The sequence below is a fragment of the Felis catus genome, chromosome E1 (assembly GCF_018350175.1).
Source record: "Felis catus isolate Fca126 chromosome E1, F.catus_Fca126_mat1.0, whole genome shotgun sequence".
NCBI lineage: Eukaryota > Metazoa > Chordata > Mammalia > Carnivora > Felidae > Felis > Felis catus.
The window spans coordinates 56,289,664-56,314,977 of NC_058381.1; the positions used below are offsets into that span (position 1 = coordinate 56,289,664).

The 25,314-nt window shown below is 61.7% G+C and overlaps 1 protein-coding gene and 1 non-coding gene across 3 annotated transcripts; both read right to left on the reverse strand.

Moving 5' to 3' along the window:
- Positions 1 to 141: 141 nt before the first annotated feature.
- On the reverse strand, positions 142 to 25,210 carry EVPL (envoplakin). 2 transcript variants are annotated; one of them, XM_045044435.1, is made up of 22 exons: positions 24,398 to 25,210; positions 14,524 to 14,623; positions 14,048 to 14,202; positions 13,814 to 13,940; positions 12,850 to 12,975; positions 12,597 to 12,635; positions 12,298 to 12,459; positions 12,097 to 12,204; positions 11,822 to 11,917; positions 10,716 to 10,841; positions 10,094 to 10,240; positions 9,713 to 9,867; positions 9,445 to 9,542; positions 8,965 to 9,137; positions 7,458 to 7,636; positions 7,222 to 7,360; positions 6,922 to 7,115; positions 6,331 to 6,481; positions 4,951 to 5,034; positions 4,737 to 4,847; positions 4,537 to 4,629; positions 142 to 3,850 (listed from the first exon to the last, which is right to left on the reverse strand). In XM_045044435.1, exons 2-22 carry the CDS (start codon positions 14,584 to 14,586, stop codon positions 299 to 301), a joined length of 6,078 nt encoding a protein of 2,025 aa, XP_044900370.1. In that variant the 5' UTR covers positions 14,587 to 14,623; positions 24,398 to 25,210; the 3' UTR covers positions 142 to 298. The 2 variants fall into 2 exon arrangements, with proteins under 2 accessions (XP_044900370.1, XP_023099782.2); XM_023244014.2 differs by lacking the exon at positions 24,398 to 25,210 and adding an exon at positions 17,373 to 17,812.
- On the reverse strand, positions 6,625 to 6,769 carry LOC111557953. Its single transcript, XR_002738354.1, has one exon. It is a non-coding gene; the product is annotated as a U4 spliceosomal RNA (small nuclear RNA).
- Positions 25,211 to 25,314: the final 104 nt, after the last annotated feature.

The window sequence follows — 25,314 nt, forward strand, 5'->3', positions numbered from 1 at the left end:
AGTCCAGGGAGCCAAAGCCCTTGGAAGCATCCATTCCCTTGGCCAGGCTGGCTGGATGGGTCTGCTTCCCACCTGGGAAGGACCCCAGCAACGCTCCCTTGTGCTTATGGCTCAGACAAATCCATCCTGCATTCCCAAATGTGAACTAGACGCGGGGAGAACTCATTTATTGGAAGCACCGGGGCAGGGAGGAGGGAGGAGAGACAGATGTGCCGATGGCTGGGTCTGGGGATGGGCTGGGCAGCCAAAGTTGGGGGAGGGGTCCCACACCGCAAACTTCCGAGTAATAGCACAGGTATCAGAGGAAGGACCCACCCGCTTGGATGAGGCTGTTCCCCGGGGCGAGGAGTGCGCGTGTCCCACCCTCCCCCTCACACCCGCTCCCCGGGACCGCCTGGCCCCCTCGGCGCAGGGGCAGGGAGCGCAGTACTGACGGGGAGGCGGCACGGTAGCAGCGGTACCCCTCCAGGGCAGCTGGGAGCAGCAGCAGGCCGCTCAGGGGGTCTCTCCGGCAGCGCCCCATGGCCTCCTTATAGCTCATCCGCTCCTTGGAGATGGGGTCTGTCAAATCCTTCTCATAGCCGGACTCATCCTGCAGAAGCTGGGCCAGCTCCTCGCTGATCATTCCAGAGAGCACCGCCTGCGGGACCGGGATGCGGCCGGTCCTCTTGGGGTCGATGAGCCCCCCAGTCAGGTGCTGCACCTGCAGGTGTGGGAGCACGCTCTCCCGGGGCATCCAGCCCTTCTGGACGGCCTCGCCCACCGACAGCCTCTTCTTGGTGACGGGATCCTCGATGCCCGTGAAGGCCTTCTGGGCGTTGAGCAGCCTCTGCGTGGAGGTGTGCTCGATCAGCCCCCGCTCCATAGCCTTGTGCACGGAGTAGCGCTCCCGGCTGAGGAGGTCTATGATGCCCCCCGTGGCCGCCTGGGCCTCCAGCAGCTTCTGCCCGGTGATGGGGTCCAGCATGTTCTTGGCCACTGCCGTCTTGATGGTGCATTTGTTGTCTGTGGTTGTGTCGTAGATGCCGGCGATGGGGAAGCTGTCATCGCCGAGTCCGAGAGAGAGGCTGGGAGAGAAGAAACCGGTGCCCTGGGGCGCTGGGGAGGCCAGGGGGGACTTGGAGATGATAGAGCCGATGGACAGTGAGGAGCAGGGCTTGGTCTCCCCCGCCACGAGCAGAGCGAACTTGGAGATGGGGAGGCGGCCGTCCTTGTAGAGATGGTACTCTTCCTTGGAGATGCGCCGACAGCGCAGGGCGGCCTCGATGGAGTACTGCTTCCCGCTCTTGCGGTCCAGGAGCACGGACTCCTCCCCACAGGGGCCCGAGGTGGTGACCTCCTCCCAGTCACACTCGAGCTCCTGTAGCTGAAGGTACTGGCCTCGATCGATGATGCCCCTCTTGTAGGCCTCGTATGGGGACATGTCCTTCCCCGTCTCCGGTTCCAAGATGCAGATCTTGGTGGAAAGGTTGGTCTCTCGCGTCTGGGTCTCCTGGTTGAGCTCCTCCCTGCTCACCTTGGCGTGGAGGTCCCGGAGGGTCCTCTCCTTCTCGTGGATCCGGTCCTTCTCGCGGAGGATGGCCGCCTCGAGCTGCGAGAGCTCCTGGCCCCGCTGGGCGGCCTCCTGCCGCTCGCTCTCCGTCCTCCGGCTGAGCAGCTGCGCCTCCTCCTGCAGACGCAGCACCGTCTGCTGCTTCTGCTTCTCCAGCTCCCGCAGCTCCTGCTGCAGCTGCCTTCGCTCCCGGGCCGCCTGGTCCCGGCCCTTCTGCAGCTCGGCCTCCTCCCGGGCCCGCGTCTTCCTCAGCGCCTCGGCCTTGTCGATGCGCTCCCGCAGCTGCCGCACCTCCTCCTCCCGGCTCTGCCGGGCCGAGCGCTCCCTGCTGAGCGCCTCCCACGCCCGGGACCGCTCACCCTCCAGCACCCGGTCCTTCTCCACCCGGATTACCTCCTTGTAGATGGTCTTCTCTTGCGCTTTGGTTGTCTGGAGGACGTCGATCTGGACCCTCAGGTTCTTGCACTCCCGATGCAGCCCCGTCACCCGGGCTTTCTCCTGGTCCAGGTCCTGCCGCAGGGCTTCTGTGGACTTCTCCAGGTCCGGGTCCTTCTCCAGCTTGACCACCTCCTCCATGATGATCTTCTCCTGCGGCGCAGGAGGCCGCTCCTCGAGCTCCCGGATCTTCAGGGTCAGCCGCCGCAGCTCCCTCTCCGCGGCCAGCTTCTTGCCCCGGTCCTCCTGGAAGCCGAGCAGGCCCTCCTTCTCCTGCACGCCAGCCTGCAGCCGCTGGACTTCCCGCTCCAGCTGCCGCCGCCGGCCCGCCTCCTCGTCCAGGCTCCGGCTCAGCCGGCTGTGGTCCTCGCGGAGCTTCGGGTCCTTCCGGGTGACCACCACCTCCTGCACCACCACCTTCTCCTCGGGCCGCCTCCTCTCCAGCAGCAGGTACTTACTCTGCAGCTCGGAGACCGCATCCTCGGCCGCCCGCCTCTTCTGCGCGGCTTCTCGCACCTCCTGGCGCAGCCGCTCGGCCTCCTTCTCCAGGACGGGGTCCTTCTCGTGGCGCACCACCTCCTTGTTCACCGTCTTGGTCTCCACCTTGGAGCGCTCCCGCTTCCACTCGTCGCGCTCCCCCCGCAGGCGGATGAGCTGCTCCTGGGCCCGCCCGCTGCCGTTGACCAGCTCGTTGAGCTGCGCCTTCAGGTGGTCGATTTCCCGCAGCACCTCAGGGCTCCTCTCGTGTCTCACCACCTCCTGCGTCACCTCCTTGTACTCCACCGCGGGCTTCTGGGCGCGCAGGGCCGCCAGGTCGGGCAGCAGCGCCGCCACCTCCTGCTCCACGCGGCTCCTCTCGCCAGCGGTCTCCTGCAGCTGGGCCCTGAGCCTCGCCATCTCCTGCTGCGTCTCCGGAGCCACCTGGAAGGTCTCGTGGACGCGCTCCTGGAGCTCCACTTTGGGCTTCCGCTTCTCCGCCGCGCCGTGCCTTCCCCGCAGCTCCTCCAGCTCCCGCGCCAGGGTCGCGTTCTCGCTCCGGGTCTCCTCCAGGAGGCTCCTCAGCCTCGCCGCCTCTTCGAGAAGGCCCGGGTCCCGCTCCACCTTCTTCACCTCCTTCACGATCACCTTGGGCTCCACGGCGCCGATTGCCCGCTCCAGCTCTTCGAGACGAGCCCGCAGCTTGGCCACGGCCTCCTCGGCGCCCTTCCTCCGCACGGTGTCCTCTTCCAGCTGCAGCCGCAGCGCCTGGGCCGCCTTGAGCATCTCCAGGTCCTTCTCCACCTTGACCACCTCTTTCACCACGACCTTCTCCTTCACGTTCGGCTCCTTCTTCTCCAGGGCCAGCAGCTCCTTCTTGAGCTCCTCCAGCCGGACCGAGACGGTGGCGTTCTGTCCCCGCAGGTGCTGGATCTCGCGGCCGAGCCGGGCCGCCTGGCTGTCCAGGTCAGGGTCCCTCTCGATCTGGGTGACCTCCTTGGTCAGCAGGTGGGGCTGCATGGCCCTCCTCTTGCTCTCCAGCTGGACCACCTGCCGGGCCGCTGCCTCCAGGTCCGCCTGCAGGCTGGCCCGCTTCTTGCCCTCATCCTCCACCTGGGACTGCGCCCCGGACAGGTCGCTCTCCAGCTGGGGGTCCCGGTAGAACTCCACCACTTCCTTCTCTTCCAGCCTCTCCAAGGGCCGCTGGGTCCTCAGCTGCAGCAGCCGGTTCCTCTGTTCCTCCAGCTCGTGCTGCGCCTGAGCTACCCGCTTCCTCTCCTCCTCCAGCTGGGACTTCAGGGCCTCGGAATCCTTCCCTGCTCGGGCTGGGCCCTCAGACCCCTGCCGTGCATCATGGGTCACCTGGATATCCTCACTGAGCTCCTTCTGCAGAGGGAGAGGAGGAGGGAAAGAGTCCTGGAGGGGAGGTGGGCTGCGGGGGAGGGGGAGGGATGAGCCCCATTTCTATCACCCCCACTGCACCCTGAGATCAGAGACCCCTCCCTGCTTCCTGAGGCTTCTGGTAGGTTCCGGGAGCAGGAGTCGCAGACGTCGGACGCAGGATTTTGAGAGGACCCCTCAGCCCCACGATGCAAGGCAGTGTTCGGGAGGAATTTGCACCAGAATGTGCAAACAGGACAGGGTCTCCTTTCCAAGCCTCTGCCCCTCCCCTTCCAGCCAGGCTCCCGGGTATGGGCCCACGCTCCTCTGGGGGTGTCGGTGTAGGAGAAAGATGGCAAGTTCCTCAGCCAGACACCAAGAGCCATGGAAGGCTTCTGTCTCCCAGGGATGGAGACTTAGGTGGCCTCTTTCCCCTTGCGGCTGGTCCTGAGCTAAAGACTTCGTGGGGATTTTCTCCCGTCCTCACTGGCGGACTGCCCAGTGGCTAAGCTGTGACTGCACTGAATGACATCTCCAGGGCCTGACTCTGAGACGGTTACCAGCCTGGAAGAGCCGCTGGGGAGAGAAGCCAGGAAGGTAGAGAGCTGTACCCCTCAGACCGCCGAGCCTGCCATGTCCGTGACCAGCCCAGACTGCCTCGCACAGGGACGGAGTGGGCGCTGTCCCCGTACCTTCTCGAGCATCCTTCTGGCAAACTCCAGCTGGCACAGCTGCTGCTGGCATGCAGCTGCCACCTCCGTGTAGGCCTTTGTCAAGTTCTTCTCCTAGAGACGGGGAGCAGGGAGGGAGAGGGAGGACAGGGTCAGCTCCAGCGGTAGAGCTGGCAGGGCTGGCGCCGAGGGACGCTGAGCCTCGCCGGGTCCCATCGCACCTGGGCCTGGATGCTCTCCTGCAGGGGAGCTACTCGGGGTCTCTTGGGGGCTGACCCTGCCTGAGTGGTCTCCAGGGAGCAGCGGTAGGTATCTGCCTGCAACGCGTAGTCCTGAACAGGGAGGGAAGGACAATAGGCCGATGGTCAGTGGGGGAGACAGGGGATGGGAGAGCAGAGGACTGGCAGAGGGAGGGGAGATAAGTGAAGTGCTTACCTGGAGGGCTGCCTGCAGGTCCTGGGAGAGGCGGGACGCCATGGCCCTGTCCTGCTCTCGGCCCTGGATCTCCTGCTGTAGCCTCTGCCAGGGAGAAAGCGGGAGTCGAGGGAGGTCGGCAAACACCATTCAGCCAGGCCCTCCTCCGGGGCCTCAGGCAGCCAGCACGCTCCAGGGGCCGCAGGGGCAGGAGTTCACCTGGGAAACTGCCCTTTCCGGGAATTCTTCCTTCCTCTTTTTGGGAGAATCCCTTCCTTCCGCCCAGTGCCCCTCAGAGTCACGTTCTAGCCCAGGGGCCTTCACCCTGTGACCCATCTAGAGAGCTTGTTGAAACAGAGATTGAAGGCCCCCCTCCAGAGGTCATGACTGAGCAGAGCTGGGTTGGGGCCTGAGAATTTGCACACCTAACTGTCTCCATGATGCCGGTGCTCCAGGTCCAGGGACCTGAGGACCACTGCTCCATCTGAATCGTTCCTAACCTTGGCCGCCCCTTTTCTTCACTTGGGGAACTTTTTAAAAAGTGCTGATGTGGGGCACCCGGGTGGCTCGGCCCGTTAATTGTCTGACTCCTGATTTCGGCTCAGGTCATGCATGATCTCACGGTTCGTGAGATCGAGCCCCGAGTCTGGCTCACGTGCTGTCTGCTTGAGATTCACTCTCTCTGTTCTTACTTCCAGGCACACACGCAGGCTCTCTCTCTCCCTCAAAATAAATAAATGAACTTAAAACAACAAAAAAAAAGTACCGACGTTCTGGTCCTGGCGATTCCAATTTAATCGGTCTGGAGTGGGGTTCTGGGACAGGGATGTTTTAAAAGCCCCCTGGGTGATTCTAATCTCCAGCCAGGTCTAAGAATCTCTGTCCCAAGCCACCTGCCCGACCTTATACCCCTTTGCTTTCTCCCTAGACACTGTCATTCCTCCTGCAGCCCCAGGCCCTTGTCTTCCAGACCACTTGCCCTGACCCCCCTGTGTCCTGCCAGGGGCTCCCACGGGGCTCTGGCTCTCCACCAGAGCCCTCGCCAGCAAGGTGATCTGCAAGGCACTGGCCTCCCCCACCAGACGGGCTGTGCCCGTCGCCTCTGGTTCATTGCCAGTGCGTAGCAGGGGACTGGCAAGTAGGAGGACGAGGATGAGGGAGGAGCTGGAACCCCCAGGAGCGTAAAGCTCGCTGCCCACCTCGTACCAGATGGCGCTGGGCTTGCCGCTTCCGTGGGCCAGGCGGAGCGAGTGTTTAGGGTGGGGGTGACCCCAGCAGGGGCCTGAGCTCTGAGGTCTCTTAGAACGTTGGCCACTAGGGGGCCACACGCACGCGGGCGGCTCTCCCCGTGGGGAGGGCCCCCAGAGAGGCTGGAGGTGGCCTGCGGTCCCAGCTCCTCACCTTCTGCGCCTGCAGCTTGTAGGCCACCTGGCTGGGCCCATCGCTGGGCCGCACCTGGTTGTGGGGCAGGTGCTCCAGCCAGAAGCTCAGGTTGTCCCTGCAGTTCTTGAACTGCTGGTAGGTGAGGCTGGCGTCCTGCAACATCTTCTCCCTGCAGGAGGAGGAGGAGGCCCGGAGTGGAGGTGACAGCTACCCTCTGGGGACAGGTGAGGGGTGCACAGAGGAGACTGGTGGGTGCCTTCCTCCCTGGGACGGGTCAGAAGGCCCTATTCTGGGCCTATGCTGGAGCTGGGCATTCAGGGAAGGCCCAGACAGTCTCTGCCAGGGAGGTAGGCAGGCTCGCCCTGGGAGACGGGTGCTGTTATTATCCCATTTTAATTAGCAATAATCGCGCCTCGGATAAACCTCATTGGCTACGATACTGCCACTGCGCAAAGCTGGGTATTATCCTGTTTTAGAGTTGAGGAAACCCAGCCTCAGAGAGGTGAAGTCACCAGTCCAAGGTCACACAGCTCGGTGGCAGCAGCCACTGCTATGCACTGAGGGGGGAGGGGGAGGCGCGCCTCGAGCCCTAACAGCCCAGCCACTCACCGCAGGTCCAGCTGGTCCCCCACAGCGTGGTAGCGGTCGGTGAGGGCCCTCGCCTGGCGCTGCTGGTGAGGCAGATCTTGGCAAAACTCGCGGAAGCTGTTCTGCAGGGTGCTGCACGCATGCTCGGTGGCCTTCAGCTCGCGGTGCAGCCCCAGCACGCAGGCCTGCTGTTCCAGCAGCTCCCTCCGCAGGCTCTGGGGAGGAGGGGACATGGCACCATGCACCCTCGTGGCTCCATGAGTCACCACGCCCACCCCCCCACCGCCTGCAAATGCTCGGCAAGGCCACCCGGCCCCTCACCTGCAGCTCGCTGACCCTCTCCTGCAGCGCGCCTGGGCTGGCAGGGAGAGGGGCCTCCTGTGCCACAGAAGATTCCAAGCCTCGGATGACCCTCTCCGTGTCCTGGATCTGCCGCTCCAGACCCAGGGCAGCTCTTGCTCTGTGTCAAGGGGGCCCCATGTCAGGAGCTCCCAGGGCCACACGCACCCCAATGGCTCCACCCAGCGGTCCCCCTTCCCAGTCCCCGGAGCACTCACTTCTCCCCGTAGAGGTTGCAGAGAACCTGAACATCACTGTACTTGTTCTTGACGCTGTTGAGGACCACAGGCAGGTGCAGGGCCACGGGGCCCACGGGCTGGCCAGACAGAAATGCTTCACACTCCTGCTGGGCTGCCTCCTTCTCTGCTCCCAGGCTCTGCAGCCGCTGGGCTGTGCCCTGGGGCGGGGTGGGGCGGGACAGGGTCAGAGGTCTCCTTCCAGAAGGGCCCACCCAACCCTGCCCACAAGGCCTCAGAGCATGGTGGGTATGAGCCTGGGCTGAGGCCAGAGATCAGGGATCAGTCCTGGCCCCCAGAATCCCCCTGTGGATGACCTTGGGCCTGTCAACCTCCCTGAGCCCCAGTGTCTTCATCTGCAGAAAGACTGATGGGAGGAGGCAGCACGACCCTGTGGGTGTCACTGCGCCGTTCACAAAACGGTTCCCTGCCCGGTCGCCCAGGTCGGGCGGCAAAGCCCTAGCTCTGTCCACATGGGTTATTCTGTTCCTCCTCAGCCACTCACTGTCTACCTTCAGGCCTAAGTGTGCTTCCTAGGGCCCCCAGCACCCCTAACGTGGGAGACGTGGTGGCTTCTGGACTTGAGGACCCAGTTGGGGGCTGCCATGTCCCCATGCAGTCATAACTGGTGACTCAGGTGTAAAGTCCCGGCCCCCTGTCAGCCCCAGAGCCTCAGGCGGCGGGGGGATCTGTGTTGAGGCTGCAATCTGCCCCCTGCCCGCTCCGCCGTCCCCCCATGACGTCCCCTCAGAGTCAAGACCCAGTCTTCAACACCTCCCGCGCATCCTGTCCTAGCCCTGGAGCCCTCCTGTCCCCACTGGCCCTCTGAGCATCTCACACCTCCGGTACAAGGTGGAGTGGAGACCAGCTGTTTGCATGGGGACATGGGCCAACGAGATTCAAAAATTTAGAAACCAAACCCCAGCACTGTATTGAACAGAAACTGGTCGGCAAGGACATAACTCAAACCGCCACCCCCTTCCTCCCTGCCCCATGGGGAGGGGCTGCTTTCACTGTTAGCGCTCAGAGGACTGTCCTTTTGTGATGGAGTTTACACACTGCAACCTCTCCTGGGGAGGCTCTCCCACCTGCCTCCAGGAGGAAGCCCAGGCTTCCTTGCTGCTCTTGGGACCCTCGCTGGAACACCTCCCAGGTGCAGGGTCCAGGGCCTTTACCCTGGGCCCTGCCCTTCTAGAACCTTCCTTGGGCCTGACGTCATCCCTGGGACAACCAGATGCATGGGTATCACTGTGTCTGTTTTCAGTGGCGAGGAAATCAGAGCCCAGAGAGGTTAAGTGATTTGCCAAGATCACAAAGCTGGTCAGCAGAGGAGCCACAGTGGGAGTCAGCTTGTCTTGAACCCTGGACTGTCCGCTCCCTGCCTCTGCCTTGGGTCCTGTGGCTGTGTGCACACTCGCCTCACCTTTAGTTCGTGCGCCCCCAGGGGAGGGGTTGTTCTTATCCCTGTTGTCCTCGCTCACCCACCCACCTTGTGGCTTTGGATGCGGCCCTCCAGGTCCTCCAGTGGTGCCGTGCGGCTCAGTGGGGCCCGGGCCCAGGCCAGCACCTGCCTCTCTATTTGCCCTAGGTCTCCATCCAGTCGGGTCATCTGTGTCAGGAGCTTCTGGGCCTGTGGGTCTTCTGGGGCTGGGCCAGCGGGAGCTGGGGGCATAGAGTTCCTGTAAGGGTCCAGGGCCTACCTGCCCTCTGTCCATCTGCCTGAGGAGCTCTTCCCTGGTGCCCCCATAGCATCCTGTGTGGGGAAGGGAGGGAGGCAGGTGGGTAGGGCCTAACTGGGGGAAGGATCATGCTCCCTCGGGGATTGCCAACCCAAGAGATGGAACCCCCCAGCAGAAATCCCTAATCCAGGGTCCCCCCCTTCCCATCACAACTCCCCCGACAGCGACCAAAGTAGGAATCTACTCCTTCTCTCCCAACAATCCCCAAGTCTCTGGCCAGCCCTCAGTACCCTGCTGGCCAGTCTGTAAGGGCTGTGTAGTGCTGGCCGTCAGGTGGCTCTGGACTGTGGCCAATTTCTGCTTCAGGGCCTGCAGCTCCGAGGCCAGCCTAGAACAAGGGGGAGATCAGAGAGGGACGTCTCTCCTCTCTCTCTGAACGCACCCCCCCCCCCAACTCCGCCCCAGGAGTCACTACTCCAGGTGAAGGGCAAACACCACAGGACCTGGTCTGGGCCCACAGCCTGCCTCCTGCCCCCGAGTATCCCCAGGCGGACCCACTTGGAGGCCCTGGCCACGGCTTCAGGGTCCGGAGCCGGGATGCAGAAGCAGGCGGCTGGGGCGCGTTTGGTCTCCCCACCTGGGCCTTGCACGACCCAGGTGTGCTGGTCGGTGTTGTCCATCAACACATACCGCTCACCCCGCAGCAGCTGCACCTGGGGGACAGGGCAGGTGGGGCTCGTGTTGGCTCAGGGGCAGGGGGAACTGAGGCCAAGATGGAGTCGGGGCTGGGTACACGAGCTGGGGTAGGGGCAGGGACAGGCCAGAGGCAGAGCAGGGCTTGGAGGACAGAGGGCTGGGGCAGGGTGGGGATGGGTGGGAGCGGAGGCAATGGTGGGACTGGAGGAGGCAGGGCTGCGGCTGGGCGGGCAGAGCCTGTACTTCTTCTGAGTCCCAGTCGCAGATGCTGTCCACGTGCAGAGGCTGCTGGGGCGGGTTCCTGCGCTGCTGCAGAGGGGCCACCTGATGGCTCCGCCGCTGCAGGTCCCCAACGGTCTTCTCAGCGACAGCCAGCTGCTTCTTCTCTGCCTGTGGGGTCCCAGGCTGCACTTGAGGCCTGCCCCGTACTGCCCACCCCCACCATGAGAGCCAAGGGGCCTTCATGAAGACAGGGTCTCTAAGTCAGGAAAGTAAAAGGAGGCCCTCCAAGGGGCCCAGGATCCTGGGGTCTGCTGGTTGGGGCGGGGGTGGGGTGGGGTGGGGGGCTGCTCAGCATCACCCAGGCCTCTGGAGTAGGGGCTGGGGTGGGCGGGGGGGGGGGCGGCGCACAGATCTCTCCCAGGCGGTCTCTGTCGCATTGCAGGTGAGGAAACTGAGGCCCAGAGGTGGAAAGGGCTTGCTGGTAACAGACCAGCCCCTTCCTACTAGAGCAGACCCCCTTCTCCTCCCCACCCAGGGTGGGCTCAGGACGGGAATAAGTCCCCGGAGAAGGGTGAGACCTAGACGCAAGGGCCAGCCCCATCCCCTGGAGCGGGGTGCAGGTGGTCTGGTGGGGCTCGCTCACCTCCAGCTGTTGTAGCAGCTCTGTGGGGGCGCCAGGGGGCCCCCCAGGGGCAGGGCTGTACTGGGTGTCCAGGCTGGAGTTCAGCTTTGCCAGGGTTTGGCTGACGGAGTCGGCCTCTTCCTGGAACTGAGGTCGTGGGTAGTCAGGGGGAGAGCTCTGCCCACCAACCCTGCACTGGCCCCCGCACCGGCCCCTGCACCGTCAGCCTTTCTACCCAGGCCGTGCGGCTTTTTTAACCGGAGTGTTCTGCAAATGGGCGTTTCTGGCTCACTGGGCTTGTTTCAGGGTTATGAAACACCGTGGCTTCTGTGCTTCCTGCCCAGATGGAGTGGGGCTCTCCTGCTTACTCCAGTACCTGCTGTCGTCCTGGCTGGAACCTGGGGTGGGTGCCCCCAAGTGGAAGCTAGGAGTGTGCTTTACAAAGAAACTCCTGGGGGCACCTGGGGGCACCTGGGTGCCTCTGTCGATTAAGCATCCGACTCTTGACTTCGGCTCAGGTCATGATCTCACGGTTCGTGGGATCGAGCCCCGCTTCGGGCTCTGCACTCACATCACGGAGCCTGCTTGGGATTCTCTCTTTCTCTCTCTCTCTCTGCCCCCCTCCCACTCATGCATGCTTGCTCTCTCTCTCTCAAAATAAGTAAACTTAAAAAAAAAAAAAAAAAGAAACATCCTGCAGTTGGGTGATACTGTGGAATTCTTGTCCGTGTGATAATGGTATGGCAGTTATGCAGGAAAACATTTTTAAAAAGGAAGGAAAACCCCTTTGGCTTATGTCCCTCTCAAAGTATATGAAACATCACGTGTGATTCATGCAGAAGAGTAAGATTTTAACTAATGTATTTAGCTTGCCTTTGAGAACCAACCCCTTCCCCACCCCCCGGCCCCCAGGAGCCACCTCGCCCTGTTGTGAGTGTTTGCGTGACCTCGTTTTCCCTCTGGGACCCAGTCACGATGACACAGCTCCGCCGTTTTTATGAGGTGCCTTGTCTCCCTCCGTGGGAGCGTGTCCTGTGGCGTACTCCAGGCACCTCTGCGCCCAGGGCCCCGGCGGCCGCCCGCCCCGGTCTCCTCCGGCCCCCGCCCAGCCCCGCGCACCGGCTCACCTGGCGATACGTCTCCACGTGCTGCAGCTGGCTCTCCTGGCAGATGCACAGGTTCAGAAAGTTCTGCCACGCCATCTTCAGGGCCTCCTGGTGGGTCTGGGGACAGCAACACCCAGCCCTCGGACCGCGCCCGCCGCGCCCTGTGCCCCCATCCACTGCCCGCTCGGCCGGCCCCACCCTGGGCCGCGTCTCCCTCTCCCCAGCCTCCCTGGGGCGCCCCCGGATTGAGGGAGCGGGCGGCCCCGAGACCACGGCGGCATCTCCGTCCCTCGCACCTGGATGGGCCCCACAGCCGGGTGCCCCAGCTCCACCATGCGCTCCCCGTCGTCCTCTAGCTGGTTCACGCTCTGCTCCTGGCTCAGCAGCTCGTGCTCCTTGAAGTGCTGGGGAAAGAGTCCGGAGCATCAGTGACGGGGGGAGGACGGGACGGGATGTCCGCGTGCCCCCCTCCCCCAGCCCCCCACGCGGCCGCCGACCTCGTACTCCCGCCGCACGCCCTCGGGGTCCGCCATGAGGTCGCTCCAGTCCTGCTGCAGGATGTCCTGCTGCTGCTGGGCCAGGGCGTTCAGCTGGCGCGTGCAGCCCTGCAGGTGCGTGTACAGGCTGCCCAGGCTCTGCCCGCGCCACGAGGCCGCCTTCTGTGCTCCGCGGGACGTGGCGGGGGAAGGGGGGTAGCAAGGGGCGCCGTCAGGCTGTGCCCGGAAACGCTGGCCCCGGGAAGGGGGCAGGGGGCCAGGCCCAGCCCTCTCCCTGTCCACCCAGCCCTTCCGCTCACCAGGAGGTCCCGGTATTGGCTCCGGATGGTAGCCGCGTCCTGCTTCACCAAGGGGGGAGACAGAGCAGGCTCAGCAAGAGGCGGCATGCAGGGGAGACTGTACCCTTTGTCCTGGGCCCACTGTGCCCCCCACCTCCATCCCTTGCCCCAGAGGGCCCCGCCAGGCCACTTAGGCTCGGATGGGAGAAAGGGGAGGGGAGGGGAGGGGAGGGGAGGGGAGGGGAGGGGCCAGGCAGGGATGTACATCCCCCACCTGCCCGATGAGGTTCCGCAGCTGCTGCCCGTAGGCCTCGATCTCCTTCTGCAGGATGTTGTGCTCGGCAATCTGCTCTTCCAGCTGGGCCATGCCGGGCCCGTACCGGCCCTCGCGCACCTGCTTCTGCAGAAGCAGCTGGGGGTTCAGCTCAGCCGCAGGGCGCCAGCCCTCCCATGCCCTCCCCGCGTCCCCGTGCAGAGGAGCGGAGTCGGTCGTTTGGGCAGAGGGTGGACAGGCCCGCAGAGCCGCCCAGGTGAACGGCAGGCAGCTCACCCCGGGGGACATGCTGCCCTCTGGTGGCCCTGGCTGAGCGTCACCACGACTGCAGTCCCCGATGCCTCCTGGTCCCCAGAATGCAGAGCTCGGCCGCTAAAATGTCTTCCTGCCCCTCCCTGCCTCCTTACCTGCCCTGGCCTCGGTACCTCCCGCCTACACACCTGTGGCTAGGCTCTGGGACCCTGCGACACCTGCGACACCCGTGCCCTCCCCACTGTCCCTTCATTGTCATCAGGCACCGTTGTGTTGTGATATCAAGGCACGGTTCCCCACCCAATGCTCAGGATGACACGCCCATGACCTGGCTCTGCCTGCCTCCCCAGAAAACCCCGCTTCCCACCCCACCCCAGGCTGGAGCCTCCCTTTCTTCTTTCTGGAATGTCCTCTCACCATTTCACCCCAACCTAACTGAACCGTCCCACCTCTTCACACACCCCTTCCTGCAGGAAGCCTTCCCTGGCTGCGCACGGTCCCCTGCGAGCTCTCCCTTCCCAGACCCTCCCAGGTGCAAGCACTCAGCAGCAGCCCCCCCCCCCCCCCCCCGCCCCTTCTCCATGACACAGAGCTCTGTGATTTCCGGTTGGGTCAGCTGTGATTTTGAGCTCCCTGAGGTGTCTCCGACATTGGGGATCAGCTGTGATTTTGAGCTCCCTGAGGTGTCTCTGACATTGGGGATGACCCTGACCTGTTTCTGCTCCAGCACCCGTGCCCAGTCGACTCTGGGCCCCACGGCGGGGAGCAGCACCATCTTCTCGTACAGGGCGCGGTACTCGGCACACGCCTGGGTCACCCGCTCGTGCAGCTGCTTGATGCTACGAAGGAGGGGGGCCGGCAGGTCAGGGCTGGGCCTGGGGCTCCCCTGGAGCCCCGACGCTTCCGTTCTCCGGCCCCGGCCCCGGCTGCCAGCCACCCCACTCACTCCTTCTCGATCTCCTCGGCCTGCGGGTGCTTGAGCCGCCGGGCCTTGTCCACGTCCAGGAAGAGGTCCTTCAGCAGCACCTCGGCCTCCTTCAGGCTGCGGCCCACCTCCTGCCGGTGCTTCAGGGCCTGGTCCTGCTCGCCGTGCACTCGGTCCTGCGGGCGTGGGACCACATCCTCGCTGCCCATCACCACCCCTGCCCCGAGCCCCATTCTCACATTCCCATCTGCCGACCTCAGTGCCCACACCAGCGGAGGGCCAGGCCCAGGGCATCTGTGGGGCAGGTGCAGAGACTTGGGGGAGCCCCTTTGACCCTCCCAAGTTGGAAGGCCAACAGAGAAGCAGAGCGGAGCCCTCTCTCCCACTGTGTTTGGGGAACGACCAGAGAAGGCCAAGGGTGGTCTGTCCCACCTTCACCGCCTGCACTCCAGATGCTCCAGGGAGCCTCCCTTGCCCCCTCACCCCTGCGGCCTTACCTGCTGCAGTTTCTTCTGGGTCTCCAGGATGTCCCTCTCCACCTGGTCGGCGTTGGCCTGCATGCGGGAGATGAGCAGGGCCAGCTCCTGGGTGGCAGCCCTGGGGTGGGGGTGGGGACAGAGAGCAGCCTGGTTGGAAAAGAGCCACCTGCATGGGGTCCACCTGTGTGGGGTCCCCTGTGTCCCTCGGCCCTGTTCTTCTCTGCAGCCAGGCTCCCTGCCCAGAAGGGCGGCTTCCAAGACGTGGGGTCTCTGGTCTCTCTCTGCAGGAGGTTCTGGGAGATTCCCAGTCCTGAAGGTCGGAGAGCACTGTCCCCACATGAGGGTTCAGAGAATGGGGGTCTCCAGTGTGTCTGGCACAAGGGAGCAGGCCAACATCACCGTCCTGGCAGTGCGTTCCTAACCCCACCCAGCTCCCTGCCTCTCACTTGGGAGTGAATCATGCCTCAGCCGCTAAGGCCCGAGACAGCATGGCTGGGCTTTGGGAGGGGCAGTGGGCTGGCTGGGGGTAGGGGAGAGGCGGCATGTCCCCCACCCCAACCTCCTCCCACCCCGGCCCTGTCTCCCCCTCACACCCTGGGCTTTGCCTATGCCCAGGCTAATAACCATCTGGAGGAGCCACACAGCACTGGGGCAGGGGGAGGCATAGAGATTGTGCGGACACTTCAACATCCCCAGGTTAAGGGGATTTAAGCCTAGATTAGGACCTGACTTGCTCTAGGTCGCACAGCGAGGAGCAGAGTATAAGCCTGATCTGGCTCCCCAGAGTCCTTTGCACGGGGCACTTGCTGTGTGCCTGAGCTCACGCTCTGCGGCCTAGAGGGTCAAGCAAACCTAGTAAAAGGTAGAGTCGTCCAAGCCTCATAAGCACAGCACCCTGTGAGGTCACGGCCCTGGGGAAGGGGAAGGCTTCAGGGAGCTGGGCCTTGAATTAGGGATCAAAGGATGAACCCCCACCCCTGGTTGCCCCAACAGAGGGATGGTGCCAGAAAGAACTCTGGGCAGGGGCAGCTGGGTGGCTCATTTGGCTAAGCATCCAACTCTTTCAAAAAAAAAAAAAAAGTTAATGTTTATTTTTGAGAGAGAGAGAGTGAGTGGGGTAGGGGCAGAGAAAGAGGGAGACACAGAATCCAGAGCAGGCTCCAGGCTCCGAGCTGTCAGCACAGAGCCCGACGCGGGGCTCGAACCCACAAACCGTGAGATCATGACCCGAGCCAAAGTCGGACGCTTAACCGACTGGGCCACCCAGGCGCCCCTAGTATCCAACTCTTGATTTTGGCTCGGGTCATGATCTCACGGTTCAGTTCCTGAGATTGAGCCCCGAGTTGGGCTCTGCACGGATCTCAAAGAGCCTGCTTGGGATTCTCTCTCTCTGCCTCTCCCCTGCTCACGAGTGCTCTCTCTCAAAATAAATAAACGTTTTTAAAAAATGAAAGAACTGTGGCCCAAACAGCCTGGGTATGATCACTTTCCAGAGCTATACTGCTGTGTGGCTTTGGGCAAGTTGCTTAAACTCTCTGTGCCCGAAGTGCCTCGTTTGTAAAGTGGGGCTTCAATACTATCTACATCACAGTGTTTCTGTTAGGAGGATGAATCCATCTGAAGCAGCCAGTGCGCAGCCTGTGTAGTCGGCATCCAGCTAGGTCTTATTCCACTAGAATATAGGCACCACAAAGTTAAGGACCTGTTGGTTCTGTGTAAGGTGGCATCCTCAGTGCCTAGAACAGTCCTGGCACACAGTAGGTGCTCAATAAACGTGTCAAAGGACTAGACTGCACATGAGGGGAACAATGAGCCCTGTGTGGGGCGACTGCAGCCAGAGCCAACCGAGCTGTGTAGACAGAGCCGCCAGCTGCCCCAGGCTAGGAAAGCGCTGCCCGGGAGCCTGGCTGGGGACAGGGGGCTGTGGGTCCTGCCTGAGCCCCGGGTCACCTGTCTTCAGGCCTGGCCTCCTGGGAGGGCTGCTCCCATCGGGAGGAGCACACTCCACCCTGGGCAGGGCCCAGGAGCCCCAAAGGACAGGTCACTGCAGTGAGAGTCCTAACTGCCGTCTTTCCTGTCTGCCCAGAAGCCCAGCCTCAGTGTCATCACCCTGATCCCTATCAGGGTAATGAGCCTTTCATCTCCACTCCCATCTGCCACCTCCACCCTGCAGAGGGGGCTGACGGCCAGTGAGAGGGAAGAACGACAGGGAGCAGCCAAGTCTGTCTGCGGACCACGGGGCTGTCGAGAGGCAGGCCCGGCCGGGCAGGGAGCTGGGGCCGCAGAGGGAGGCTCTGAGGATGTCCCGGGCCTTCCGGCCCTCCCCTTTCCCTGCGGCACCCTCTCCTCGCACCCCAACACTGTAACAAAACTCAAGGCCCCAGGTGAGAGCCTGGAGAGGAAAGCTACAGCTTGGACCCAGCAGCACAACAGCCCCGCCTCCCTGCGCCAGGCACCCAGCCTCCCTTCTCCGCCTCCGTCCCTCTGCCCACCCTCTACCCAGGTTCCAAGGGTCAGCCCAGCCCCAGCAGAGCCGTGAGGGCAGAGCCACGGACAGGGAGCCAGGCACTCTCCCAGCACCCCCCGGGGCCCTCCTCATCCATCGTGTCTCCTGCAGAGCACCCCAGCCGTGGCCCTCAGGCCCCTTGGAGAATGTGGGAGCCCCAGGCCGTCCCTGGCCTCCTGCTAGGACTGGAGCTGTCTGGGCAAGGGAGAGAGTCCACCCCCGGGGCCCTTTGGCCTCGGGACACTAAATGCCAGCACTGGGCTGGTCCTGAGCTGCGGGCGGGCTGCCATTTGCAGGTGGAAATGGAGCACCTGGGCCGGGCACCACCCCGCTCCAGCCCGCTGCCCCGGGCCCCACTTACCGGCTGTGCTTGCTGGGGGAGCCCTTGGGAGAGCCCTTGGCCGGGGAGCCCTTAGGGGACCCCTTTCCCTGGGAGCCTTTGTTCAGACCCTTGAACATGGTTGTAAAGGCAGGTGCCGCTCAGGCTGGGCTCGGCCGGTGCAGGCGGGTGGCAGACAGCGGGCGTGTGTCCTCGCTGGCTGCTCAGCTGGGCTCTGGCGAGGTGGGGTGGCCAGGCACCGAGAAGGCAGTTTCTGGGAGGCCCCTCCCCGCAGGTGAGGCGGCGAGCGGGCGCCGGCCGGGGCTGCCACGCATGCACCCACACTGCCCACACTCAGCTGCTCCTGCACAACCAGTTTGGGAGGAAGAGGCACAGCCCAGAGGGCGGGGCGCCCGAGCCTGCCTGACTCCCGGAGAAGGTTTGGACTTGTTACACCCACACGCCCAGAGGGAAGCGGCAGAGATCGCATCCAGGCAGGCGGGGAAATAGCCGGGCCCAGGAGGGACAGGGTTGCGGACAGACAGAGGCTCGCGCATGCTCAAAGACAGAAGCCCGGCCTCACAGCTCAGGCTGGGGGTTGATAAACACCTCCAGGCAATACAGGGCACCTGGCTATCGGGCTATCGGGCACGCCCCCACCCACAGCTCTTACCCCACCGGCCGGGGGCGGCTGGCCTCTGCTCTGTGCTCTCCACCACCATGATGGGGCAGCCAGGGGGCATTCACCCCAGACAGCTGGCGCAAGGTACATTTTTAAAAGCGGGCACCACCCAGTTGGCTCCCCAGAGGACACCCCACAGTCCCGCTGCCCGGTCTTCCTGGCTGGCTCAGTGTCATCCTGTCTGTCCGTGGCCCTGGGGCCAGATGCAGTAGGACATAACATCGCTGGGATCCTCCAAAGAGTCCGAGACCAGCTCCAGAGGGGCTGGGGCGCCCCTCCCCCAAGAACCCCCAGCATTAGCCTTCAGGTGCTGTTGAGCCTAGGGTCCGGCTGAGCCCCTTGGGAAGCTACTAGACCTGGGTTTTCCTGACTACCTCTCCTCACCTGGTCCCCCAGAAGTGGTCCCTGGTGGCTTTTTCTCGAGACAGGTGGAGTGGCGGACAGCCGTACCAGTTTCGTGGCCTCTTCCTCACACTGAGTGCCAGGGAGGCCATCTCGGTGGCCGCCTTCTCCCACGGTGCCCCCTCTATTGCCAGCCACTCATTTCACTGGCCCGCCGAGAAGAACCCTTCCGCGGCTCTAGAGCCACTCCCTGGAACCATTACAGTTTCGGTGGAGGAAGGGCTGGGGCAGTAGCAAAAGGGAGGGAGGCAGTCGTGCTGGGTTTGGAGGCCTGGGGACCTCCCGGCAGGCCCAGCTGAGGGCAGAAAACACCCAGAGAAGAAAGAAGGATCCCTCCGACTGGAGACGGCAGGGACAGAGCTGAGACCGGCCGTGTGCGCCGGGAGGACAGAAAAGGTTTGAGTCCCTTTGGGCAGCATCTCATGGACAAGCCACCGAACTTGGTCCTGGAGAGGGGACACAGCAGTCACCCATCCTGGAGGGGCAGGGGCTGAGGGGGGCAGCAGGGGTGGGGAGGGCACCAAGGAGCCTTCACAGAGCAAGTAGCAGTAGGGGAGCAGAGTGGTCTGCAAAGTCCTGTTCCCAGTTGAAGGTGATGGTGAGCGGAGCCAAGGACGGAAGGCCAGGCCCAGAGGGCACGTGGCCCCCGCCGCCCCAGCCCTCCCTCCCTGTTATTGCAGGGTGACAATTTTCTTCTAACCACAACTAGCAATCAACCGTTCTCAGAAAAGGGCCATTGTTTAAATGACTGCAAGGTCCAGCAGCCAGCCCTGAATGCCAACTTCGCATATCCAACCAGAGAGCTCACTTCCTTATCTTCGAGATTGGACAAGTGGCGGCAGCCCCTGGGAGAGCCGAGACAGGAAGGCTGCCTTCCCGAGAGCTCCAAGTCTCTTCCTGGGAGGTGGCGGTCAATGGAGGGAGGGGGCAGGGAGAAAAGAGGTCTAGACTCCAGCCCTGGGAACAGCTGGGGCCAGGGGAGGGCCCCTTAACCGTGGACAGGGGAGAGGGAAGCAGACCCCGGCTGGAGAAGGCAGGAGGCGGAGATTTGGAACATTGGAGCTTTGTCTCCTGTCTGCAGAAGCTCTCCTGGAAATAAACGAGCGCCACAGGAGGCCTGCACACGCCCCAGCGATTAAGGCTGACTGATTCACTGCAAGAAAACCAAGAGGTGAATTCCTGGCGTGACTGTCTAATGCCGAGTCAAATCAGCACCCAGCTCCCCAGACAGGGGCTGACACGCAGGCAGGAACAGCCTGATCTCGGAGATGTTCCTAGGCAGATGGCAGTGATCCTGACCCCCAAGACTAAAAGCACAGGAGAAAGGGAAGGGACAAAGAAAGAAAATAGGTAGGGCTTTAAATATGTGAGCAAGCCAAGTGTCACTGAGAAGGCCGGGATGGGACAGAGCCTCCATGGAGACCTGTACCATCTGTAAAATATCTCATTTTTTTTATATTGGTTAAAGTCAAAATATTTTGGATACACTGTGTTAAATGAAATGCATTAAAAAAAATAGTTTTATGGGTTGCTTTTCACTTCGCTTTTAATGTGCATTTCCAGAAAACTTAAAATTACAGATGTGGCTTGCATTTGTGGCTCACAGTAAGTTGACCCTTGAACAATGTGGGGGGTGCAGGGTGCCAGCCCCCCGTTAAGTTGAAAATCTCTGCATGACTTTTGACCCTCCCCCCCAAATTTAACTACTAACAACCTACTGTTGACTGGAATTCTTACTGGTAACACCAATGGTCGATTAGCCCAGATTTTATATGTGATGTGTATTATATAGTCTCACAATGAAGAAAGCTGGAGAAGAAATATTAAGAAAGTCTTTAGGAAGAGAAAATCTAAACTGTTTATAGTACTGGACTGCATTTATTTTCTTTTTAAAAAAATTTTTTTTAACGTTTATTTATTTTTGAGACAGAGAGAGACAGAGCATGAACGGGGGAGGGGCAGAGAGAGAGGGAAACACAGAATCGGAAGCAGGCTCCAGGCTCTGAGCCATCAGCCCAGAGCCCGATGCGGGGCTCGAACTCACGGACCGTGAGATCGTGACCTGAGCTGAAGTCGGAGGCTCAACCGACTGAGCCACCCAGGCGCCCCTGGACTGCATTTATTAAAAAAAAAAAAAAAAAAAAAGCCCCAAATAAGTTGGCCTGCACAGTACACACCCATCTTTCTCAGGGGCCAACTGTACAATTCTACCAAACAGCTCTGACCTGGAAGCTGGACAGGGTGTCCCAACTTTCAGGCTTCCCAGGCCTGGCCCCTGCCACATCTCCTTCTGAACCAGGCCGGCCGAGCTCCACCTGGCTCCTTGTCCTACCTCCAGGGCCTCCCCTCGCCTGGAGCTTGCGTCCTCCTCTGTGGCGTGAGCAGCTGAGGTGGACTAGTCCAAGGTCTCCCCCCAGCACTGTGCCAGCTACGACTTCAAGCGGTAGCTGCTTGCATCCCCCAGCCTGGAGCACGCAGGCCGACTGACGTGGGCCACTCGCGGCTCGTGGGGCCGGAGCCCAGAGCAGGGCTGATCAGAACCGAAAGCCGCCCAGGTCCCAGTTCCAAGGCCGCCATGCACGCACGCAGCTGGGCAACAGGGTGGCAGCTGGGACCATGTGCCAGGGCTTATGCGCCAGCCCCCCCCCCCCCCGGGCTCCTGCAGAGGCAGAGAGGGGCATTCTTCTCCCTGCTGAAGCAGATGGTGACAATTGCCGACTCTGCCCTGGGAGCCATCACCTGCCAAGCTCCCGTGTGGCCCTCGATCGGGCCAGACTTGCATCTCTGCAAATTGCCCTGTTTGAACAGAAGCTCTGCCACCAGGCCCGTGGAGCCGAGCTGACTGATAAGCTCTCCCGCCTCACGCTTCCTTGGCCCGCTGGGGAGCGAAGGTGCCTCCACCAGCTGGGCCTGGAGAGGTGAGGGCTGCCGGGGCAGGGCGTCAGGGATGAGCCTCCCTCTGCCTGCAGGCGCCAGGGGAGGCAGAGCTGTGGGCCCCGGAACCCAACAAGCCTGGAGGTCAGCCTGGAGACAGCAGAAGGTGACCACGGCTGCCTAAGAGCAGAACAGGAGGAAAAGGGGCTCTTCCTTTTGGGCCTTTTACAGGAAGAGTCTAGCAATTCAAACCAGCCAACAAACGAACCCCACCTATCGCGAGATTAGGGCCCCCCATACTGGATGGCGAGACAGAGAATACAGGGTGACCTCAGGAGTCCTCAAGTCCCAAGTTGGCCTGAGAGGACAAGGTCAAGGCGGCCTTCTGATGTCTGTTCCCCTCTAGGAGTGACTTCCCTTCCCTAGCCTTGGGCCACAGAGGCCGGCCTGGTCCAGGTGCTGGACCAGTGCTGGGACGGCCCGGCCTCTGGGCTGAAGTGAAGCCTGCTATTGCACAAGCAACCCCTATGTTCCAGAAAGTTCCAGAAGTCTGCAGCTGCCCACTGTCACCCAGGAACTGCTGGGCCTCCAGGTCTCCCAGGGTGCCCAAGGGCTCCGGGCTGCCACCTTGAAGACCTGCGGCCCACCTGTGAAGTTCAGGTCTGGTGGAGGCGGCGAACCTGCACGGAGCCCCGGGCACTGGCCTGAGGAAGGACGAGGTTTACAGAACAAAACCGAAAGAGCTAGCAACAGTCTTCACAGCTGAGGAGCAGCCCTTCCTAATTAGTCTTCCCTGCCAGGAAATTGGAAGCACACAGGACAGGCAGCTCCGTGGACTCGGCTGGTTGTCCTGGTGACACCGTTTAGACCCAGCAGGGCCCGGCTCTGGAGGGAGGGCGGCAGAGAAAGGCCGTGGGGTGCGCTGAGGGAAGCCCACCCCGGCCAACTCCCTGCACGGCAGCCCCGCTTCCTGGACCCGGGGTTCACACTGTCCCAGGAGAGAGCCCCTCGCTGTTGGGCTACAGTGAGAAGAGACTTCTATGAACGGGTCCTAGCTGGGCAGGAGCTCCTCCCGCCAGGCCCCAGGTCAGAGCCCCGAAGGGGCACAGGTGCCAACGGGCCACAGGCAGCACTGGAGGGAGAAGCACGTGTTCTAATGCCAGCTGCGTCCACAGAGGAGCAAAGGGACTTCCTCTTTGTCAAGTGGCTGTTGGGTACTAAGCCCTGTGCCTGCTGTCCCTCTCCATTAGAGACAGACGTCCCTCTTTTACAGGTGAGGACCTCCACACCCTCTCCACTCCACACACGAGCCAGAGCGAGCTACCACCGCCAGCTTTCGGGGACCGGTTACCTGTCTGCCTCCTGCCAGATGTGGCTCTTTCCCACGTGTGAGGAGTCCTTCAACCACAGACTGAGCATGAGGACACACAGTGACAGTTAATGGAGGTGGAAAGAAAGGGGACCACAGAAGCCGGGCTCCCCCTCCAACACCACGCAGAGGGTGCGGCCGGGAGGAAAGCGGAGCCCCGCCTGCTTGGGGTTTTCTGCAGGTCCTGGCACCTGCCCAGAGCAGCTCGCCAGACGGACGGACGGGCTCTGATAGGGCCGTGGAGGCTGTCACAGTCCCGCCTTAAAGCAAAACTAAAAATCAAACCTTAGATCCTGAGATCAGTCCCTTAACAGTTCGAAATTGAAAAGGTCAGACAAAAGGTTCTCGGGAACATTCCATCGGTATTCATCATCCGAGATCCTGTTTCCTCCAACTCCTACCAACTGGTAACACCACTAACGTTGCAGAGAGCTCACCGTGCTGGGTGGTGCTTGCCGCCGGGCCCGTCCTGCCCGTGCCCCGTGCAGGCTCCCTAACACCTGGTAGACCCACGGGCTAGATTCTTCCAGCTGGGGCTGTCAGGACGCAGGCAGCTTCCAATTTATCTCTCGGCTTTGGAACATCGATAAATTTTACAGCTAAACCTGGTTTCCGTCTCTTCCGTAGCAACAAGTGTCTTAAAAATAAAACTAAAACCAACACATGTTTTTCCGATCTTTGGACATTTTCCTAGGCCTCTGAAGGTTCCAAGCTTGTGAAGGCTGTGGATGGCCATGTGCTGTTTAGAATTCTGCCATCAGCTAGCTTTGGGTACGAATGATGCCAGATGAGCCAAATCGGCATCACAGCATCACAGTGGCCAGGCGGAGCACAGCCCCTCCCGGGAAGTCCCCGGAGTCCATCGTCCTCTCCTAGAGGGGGTGAGGCCACCGTGGGGGGAGGGGTGCACTGCCCACCACAGGCTGTCACCTCAGGGCCATGGTCAAAGGCTCAGGATGCCACCAGGAGATGGGACCCAGCCTGGCGGTGTTTCATTTCCAACGGGGAATCCAAGAATTCTCAGCTTAATGTAAAACCAGAGAGGCCCAGTACCCCAGAACAATCACAAGAAAGGAGGAAAAAACGTAGGAAACTGGTAAGGCAGGGCTTGTCTGACCCCAGGTGTCTCAACGCTTTTTTCCAAACAGGACCAACAGATTCACGGGCAACAAACTTGGCCAAATTATGTCTTTGAATCTGATGTTCAGCATTATCCCCTGGGAACTGAAGTTAGCTTTTCACCACTACTGCTTCTGCAAATCAAGACCGCCACCACTCAACAGACAAGCAAATAGAAACCATGAGCACAGCAGCTGTAGGGCATGTTCTAAAAGTGCAGAGACCATGGGCGCCCTGGGCGGCTCGGTCGGTTAAGCGTCTGACTTCAGCTCAGGGTTCGAGTTCCAGCCCCGTGTCGGGCTCTGTGCTGACAGCTCAGAGCCTGGAGCTGCTTTGGATTCTGTTGTCTCCCTCTCTCTCTGCCCACCACCCCCCCACCCCCCACTTGCACGCTCTCTCTCTCTCAAAAAATAAGCATTAAAAAAAAATTACAGTGCAGAGACCAAATTAAGCTTCCCCTACTCTCTCGGCAACTTGGGAGACTGAAGTTCCGGCAGGGTCCAAACCTGCTGACCAAGCGTAGCTCATCTGGGTGGAGGGAGGGGAGCCACAACTGCAGGAACGAGCACAGGAAGCAAAGCGGGTGCCCGCACCCCGAGACCTCACTGCATCTCTCGTTACCTGTGCAGGAAGGACTGAGTGGCCGCTGGCGTTTCATTCTGTGACTCTACCCAGCAAGTTGCGCCGGCCCAAGGAGCCGCCCAGGGCTCAAGTCTGAACCCATTCCCAAGAAGAGGGGAGAGCTGCTTCCTGGCCCGAGGACAGAATGGGGTCCTGCTTTTGGCCCTCTGTCTCCCGCGACAGGCTGTTTAATGTCAAGGGATCCTGTGTGAAGGGATGTACAAACTAACCGGAGACCTCGGCCCTGCCAGGTCTGTCTTCTTGTGTAAACATGTGCTCTTAATACTAAACATATCTTGTTACGGCCTCACTGGCCGACCACAGCCACCACTACAGAGCAGCTGCCAGGGACACTGGGACGAAGGGAATTTCTGGTGTCGCCACAAGAAAGGAAAAGCTTAGAAAAGGTCAATCAGAATGACTGACTCCAGACTCTGATCCCCTACTGACGCCAGCACTCTAAAGAGAGTGGGAGGGGCAGGAAGGGCCATCTGCAATACAAAGGGACACCTTCCCAGATGGGGGCAGGAGATGCAGGCTGGAGGGCTGCCTGCAGGTGGGTGCCCGGCCCAGCTGTGGCTGGAGGGTCAGCAGAGAATGTGGTGAGGGAAGTACAGAACCTAGACCACAGTCTGGTGCTGCTAAGCCGGGGAGCCAAGAAGAGGGAGAAGAGGGTGAGGAAAAGGATAAAGGCCCCAGGGCTCCCTCAGACCATTAGAGACACTGCTCCAAGCCTCTGGGACCAAAACCCAAGACGTCAGGCTCAGGTCATCCGCGCCGAATCGTCAGAGGGGGGGGAGGGCACCCCTCGACTGCGTGGCACTTTCCATTTAGAAACAAAATCCGCCTCCTAAGGCTCTCTGACCCAGAGCAGATCCTGAGGGGAGGAGAGCTCACAATCTGAGCACCTGGTGTCC

What these genes read in the sequence shown, in the direction of transcription:
- EVPL (XM_023244014.2), bottom strand. Translation starts at nt 17,470, where the DNA reads ATGTTCAAGGGTCTGAACAAAGGCTCCCAGGGAAAGGGGTCCCCTAAG. An exon ending in CCCAGAAGAAACTGCAGCAG is followed by an intron (nt 14,203 to 14,523) that starts GTAAGGCCGCAG and finishes CCACGCCCGCAG; the next exon opens with GACCGAGTGCACGGCGAGCA. An exon ending in ACGTGGAGACGTATCGCCAG is followed by an intron (nt 10,842 to 11,821) that starts GTGAGCCGGTGC and finishes CCACGACCTCAG; the next exon opens with TTCCAGGAAGAGGCCGACTC.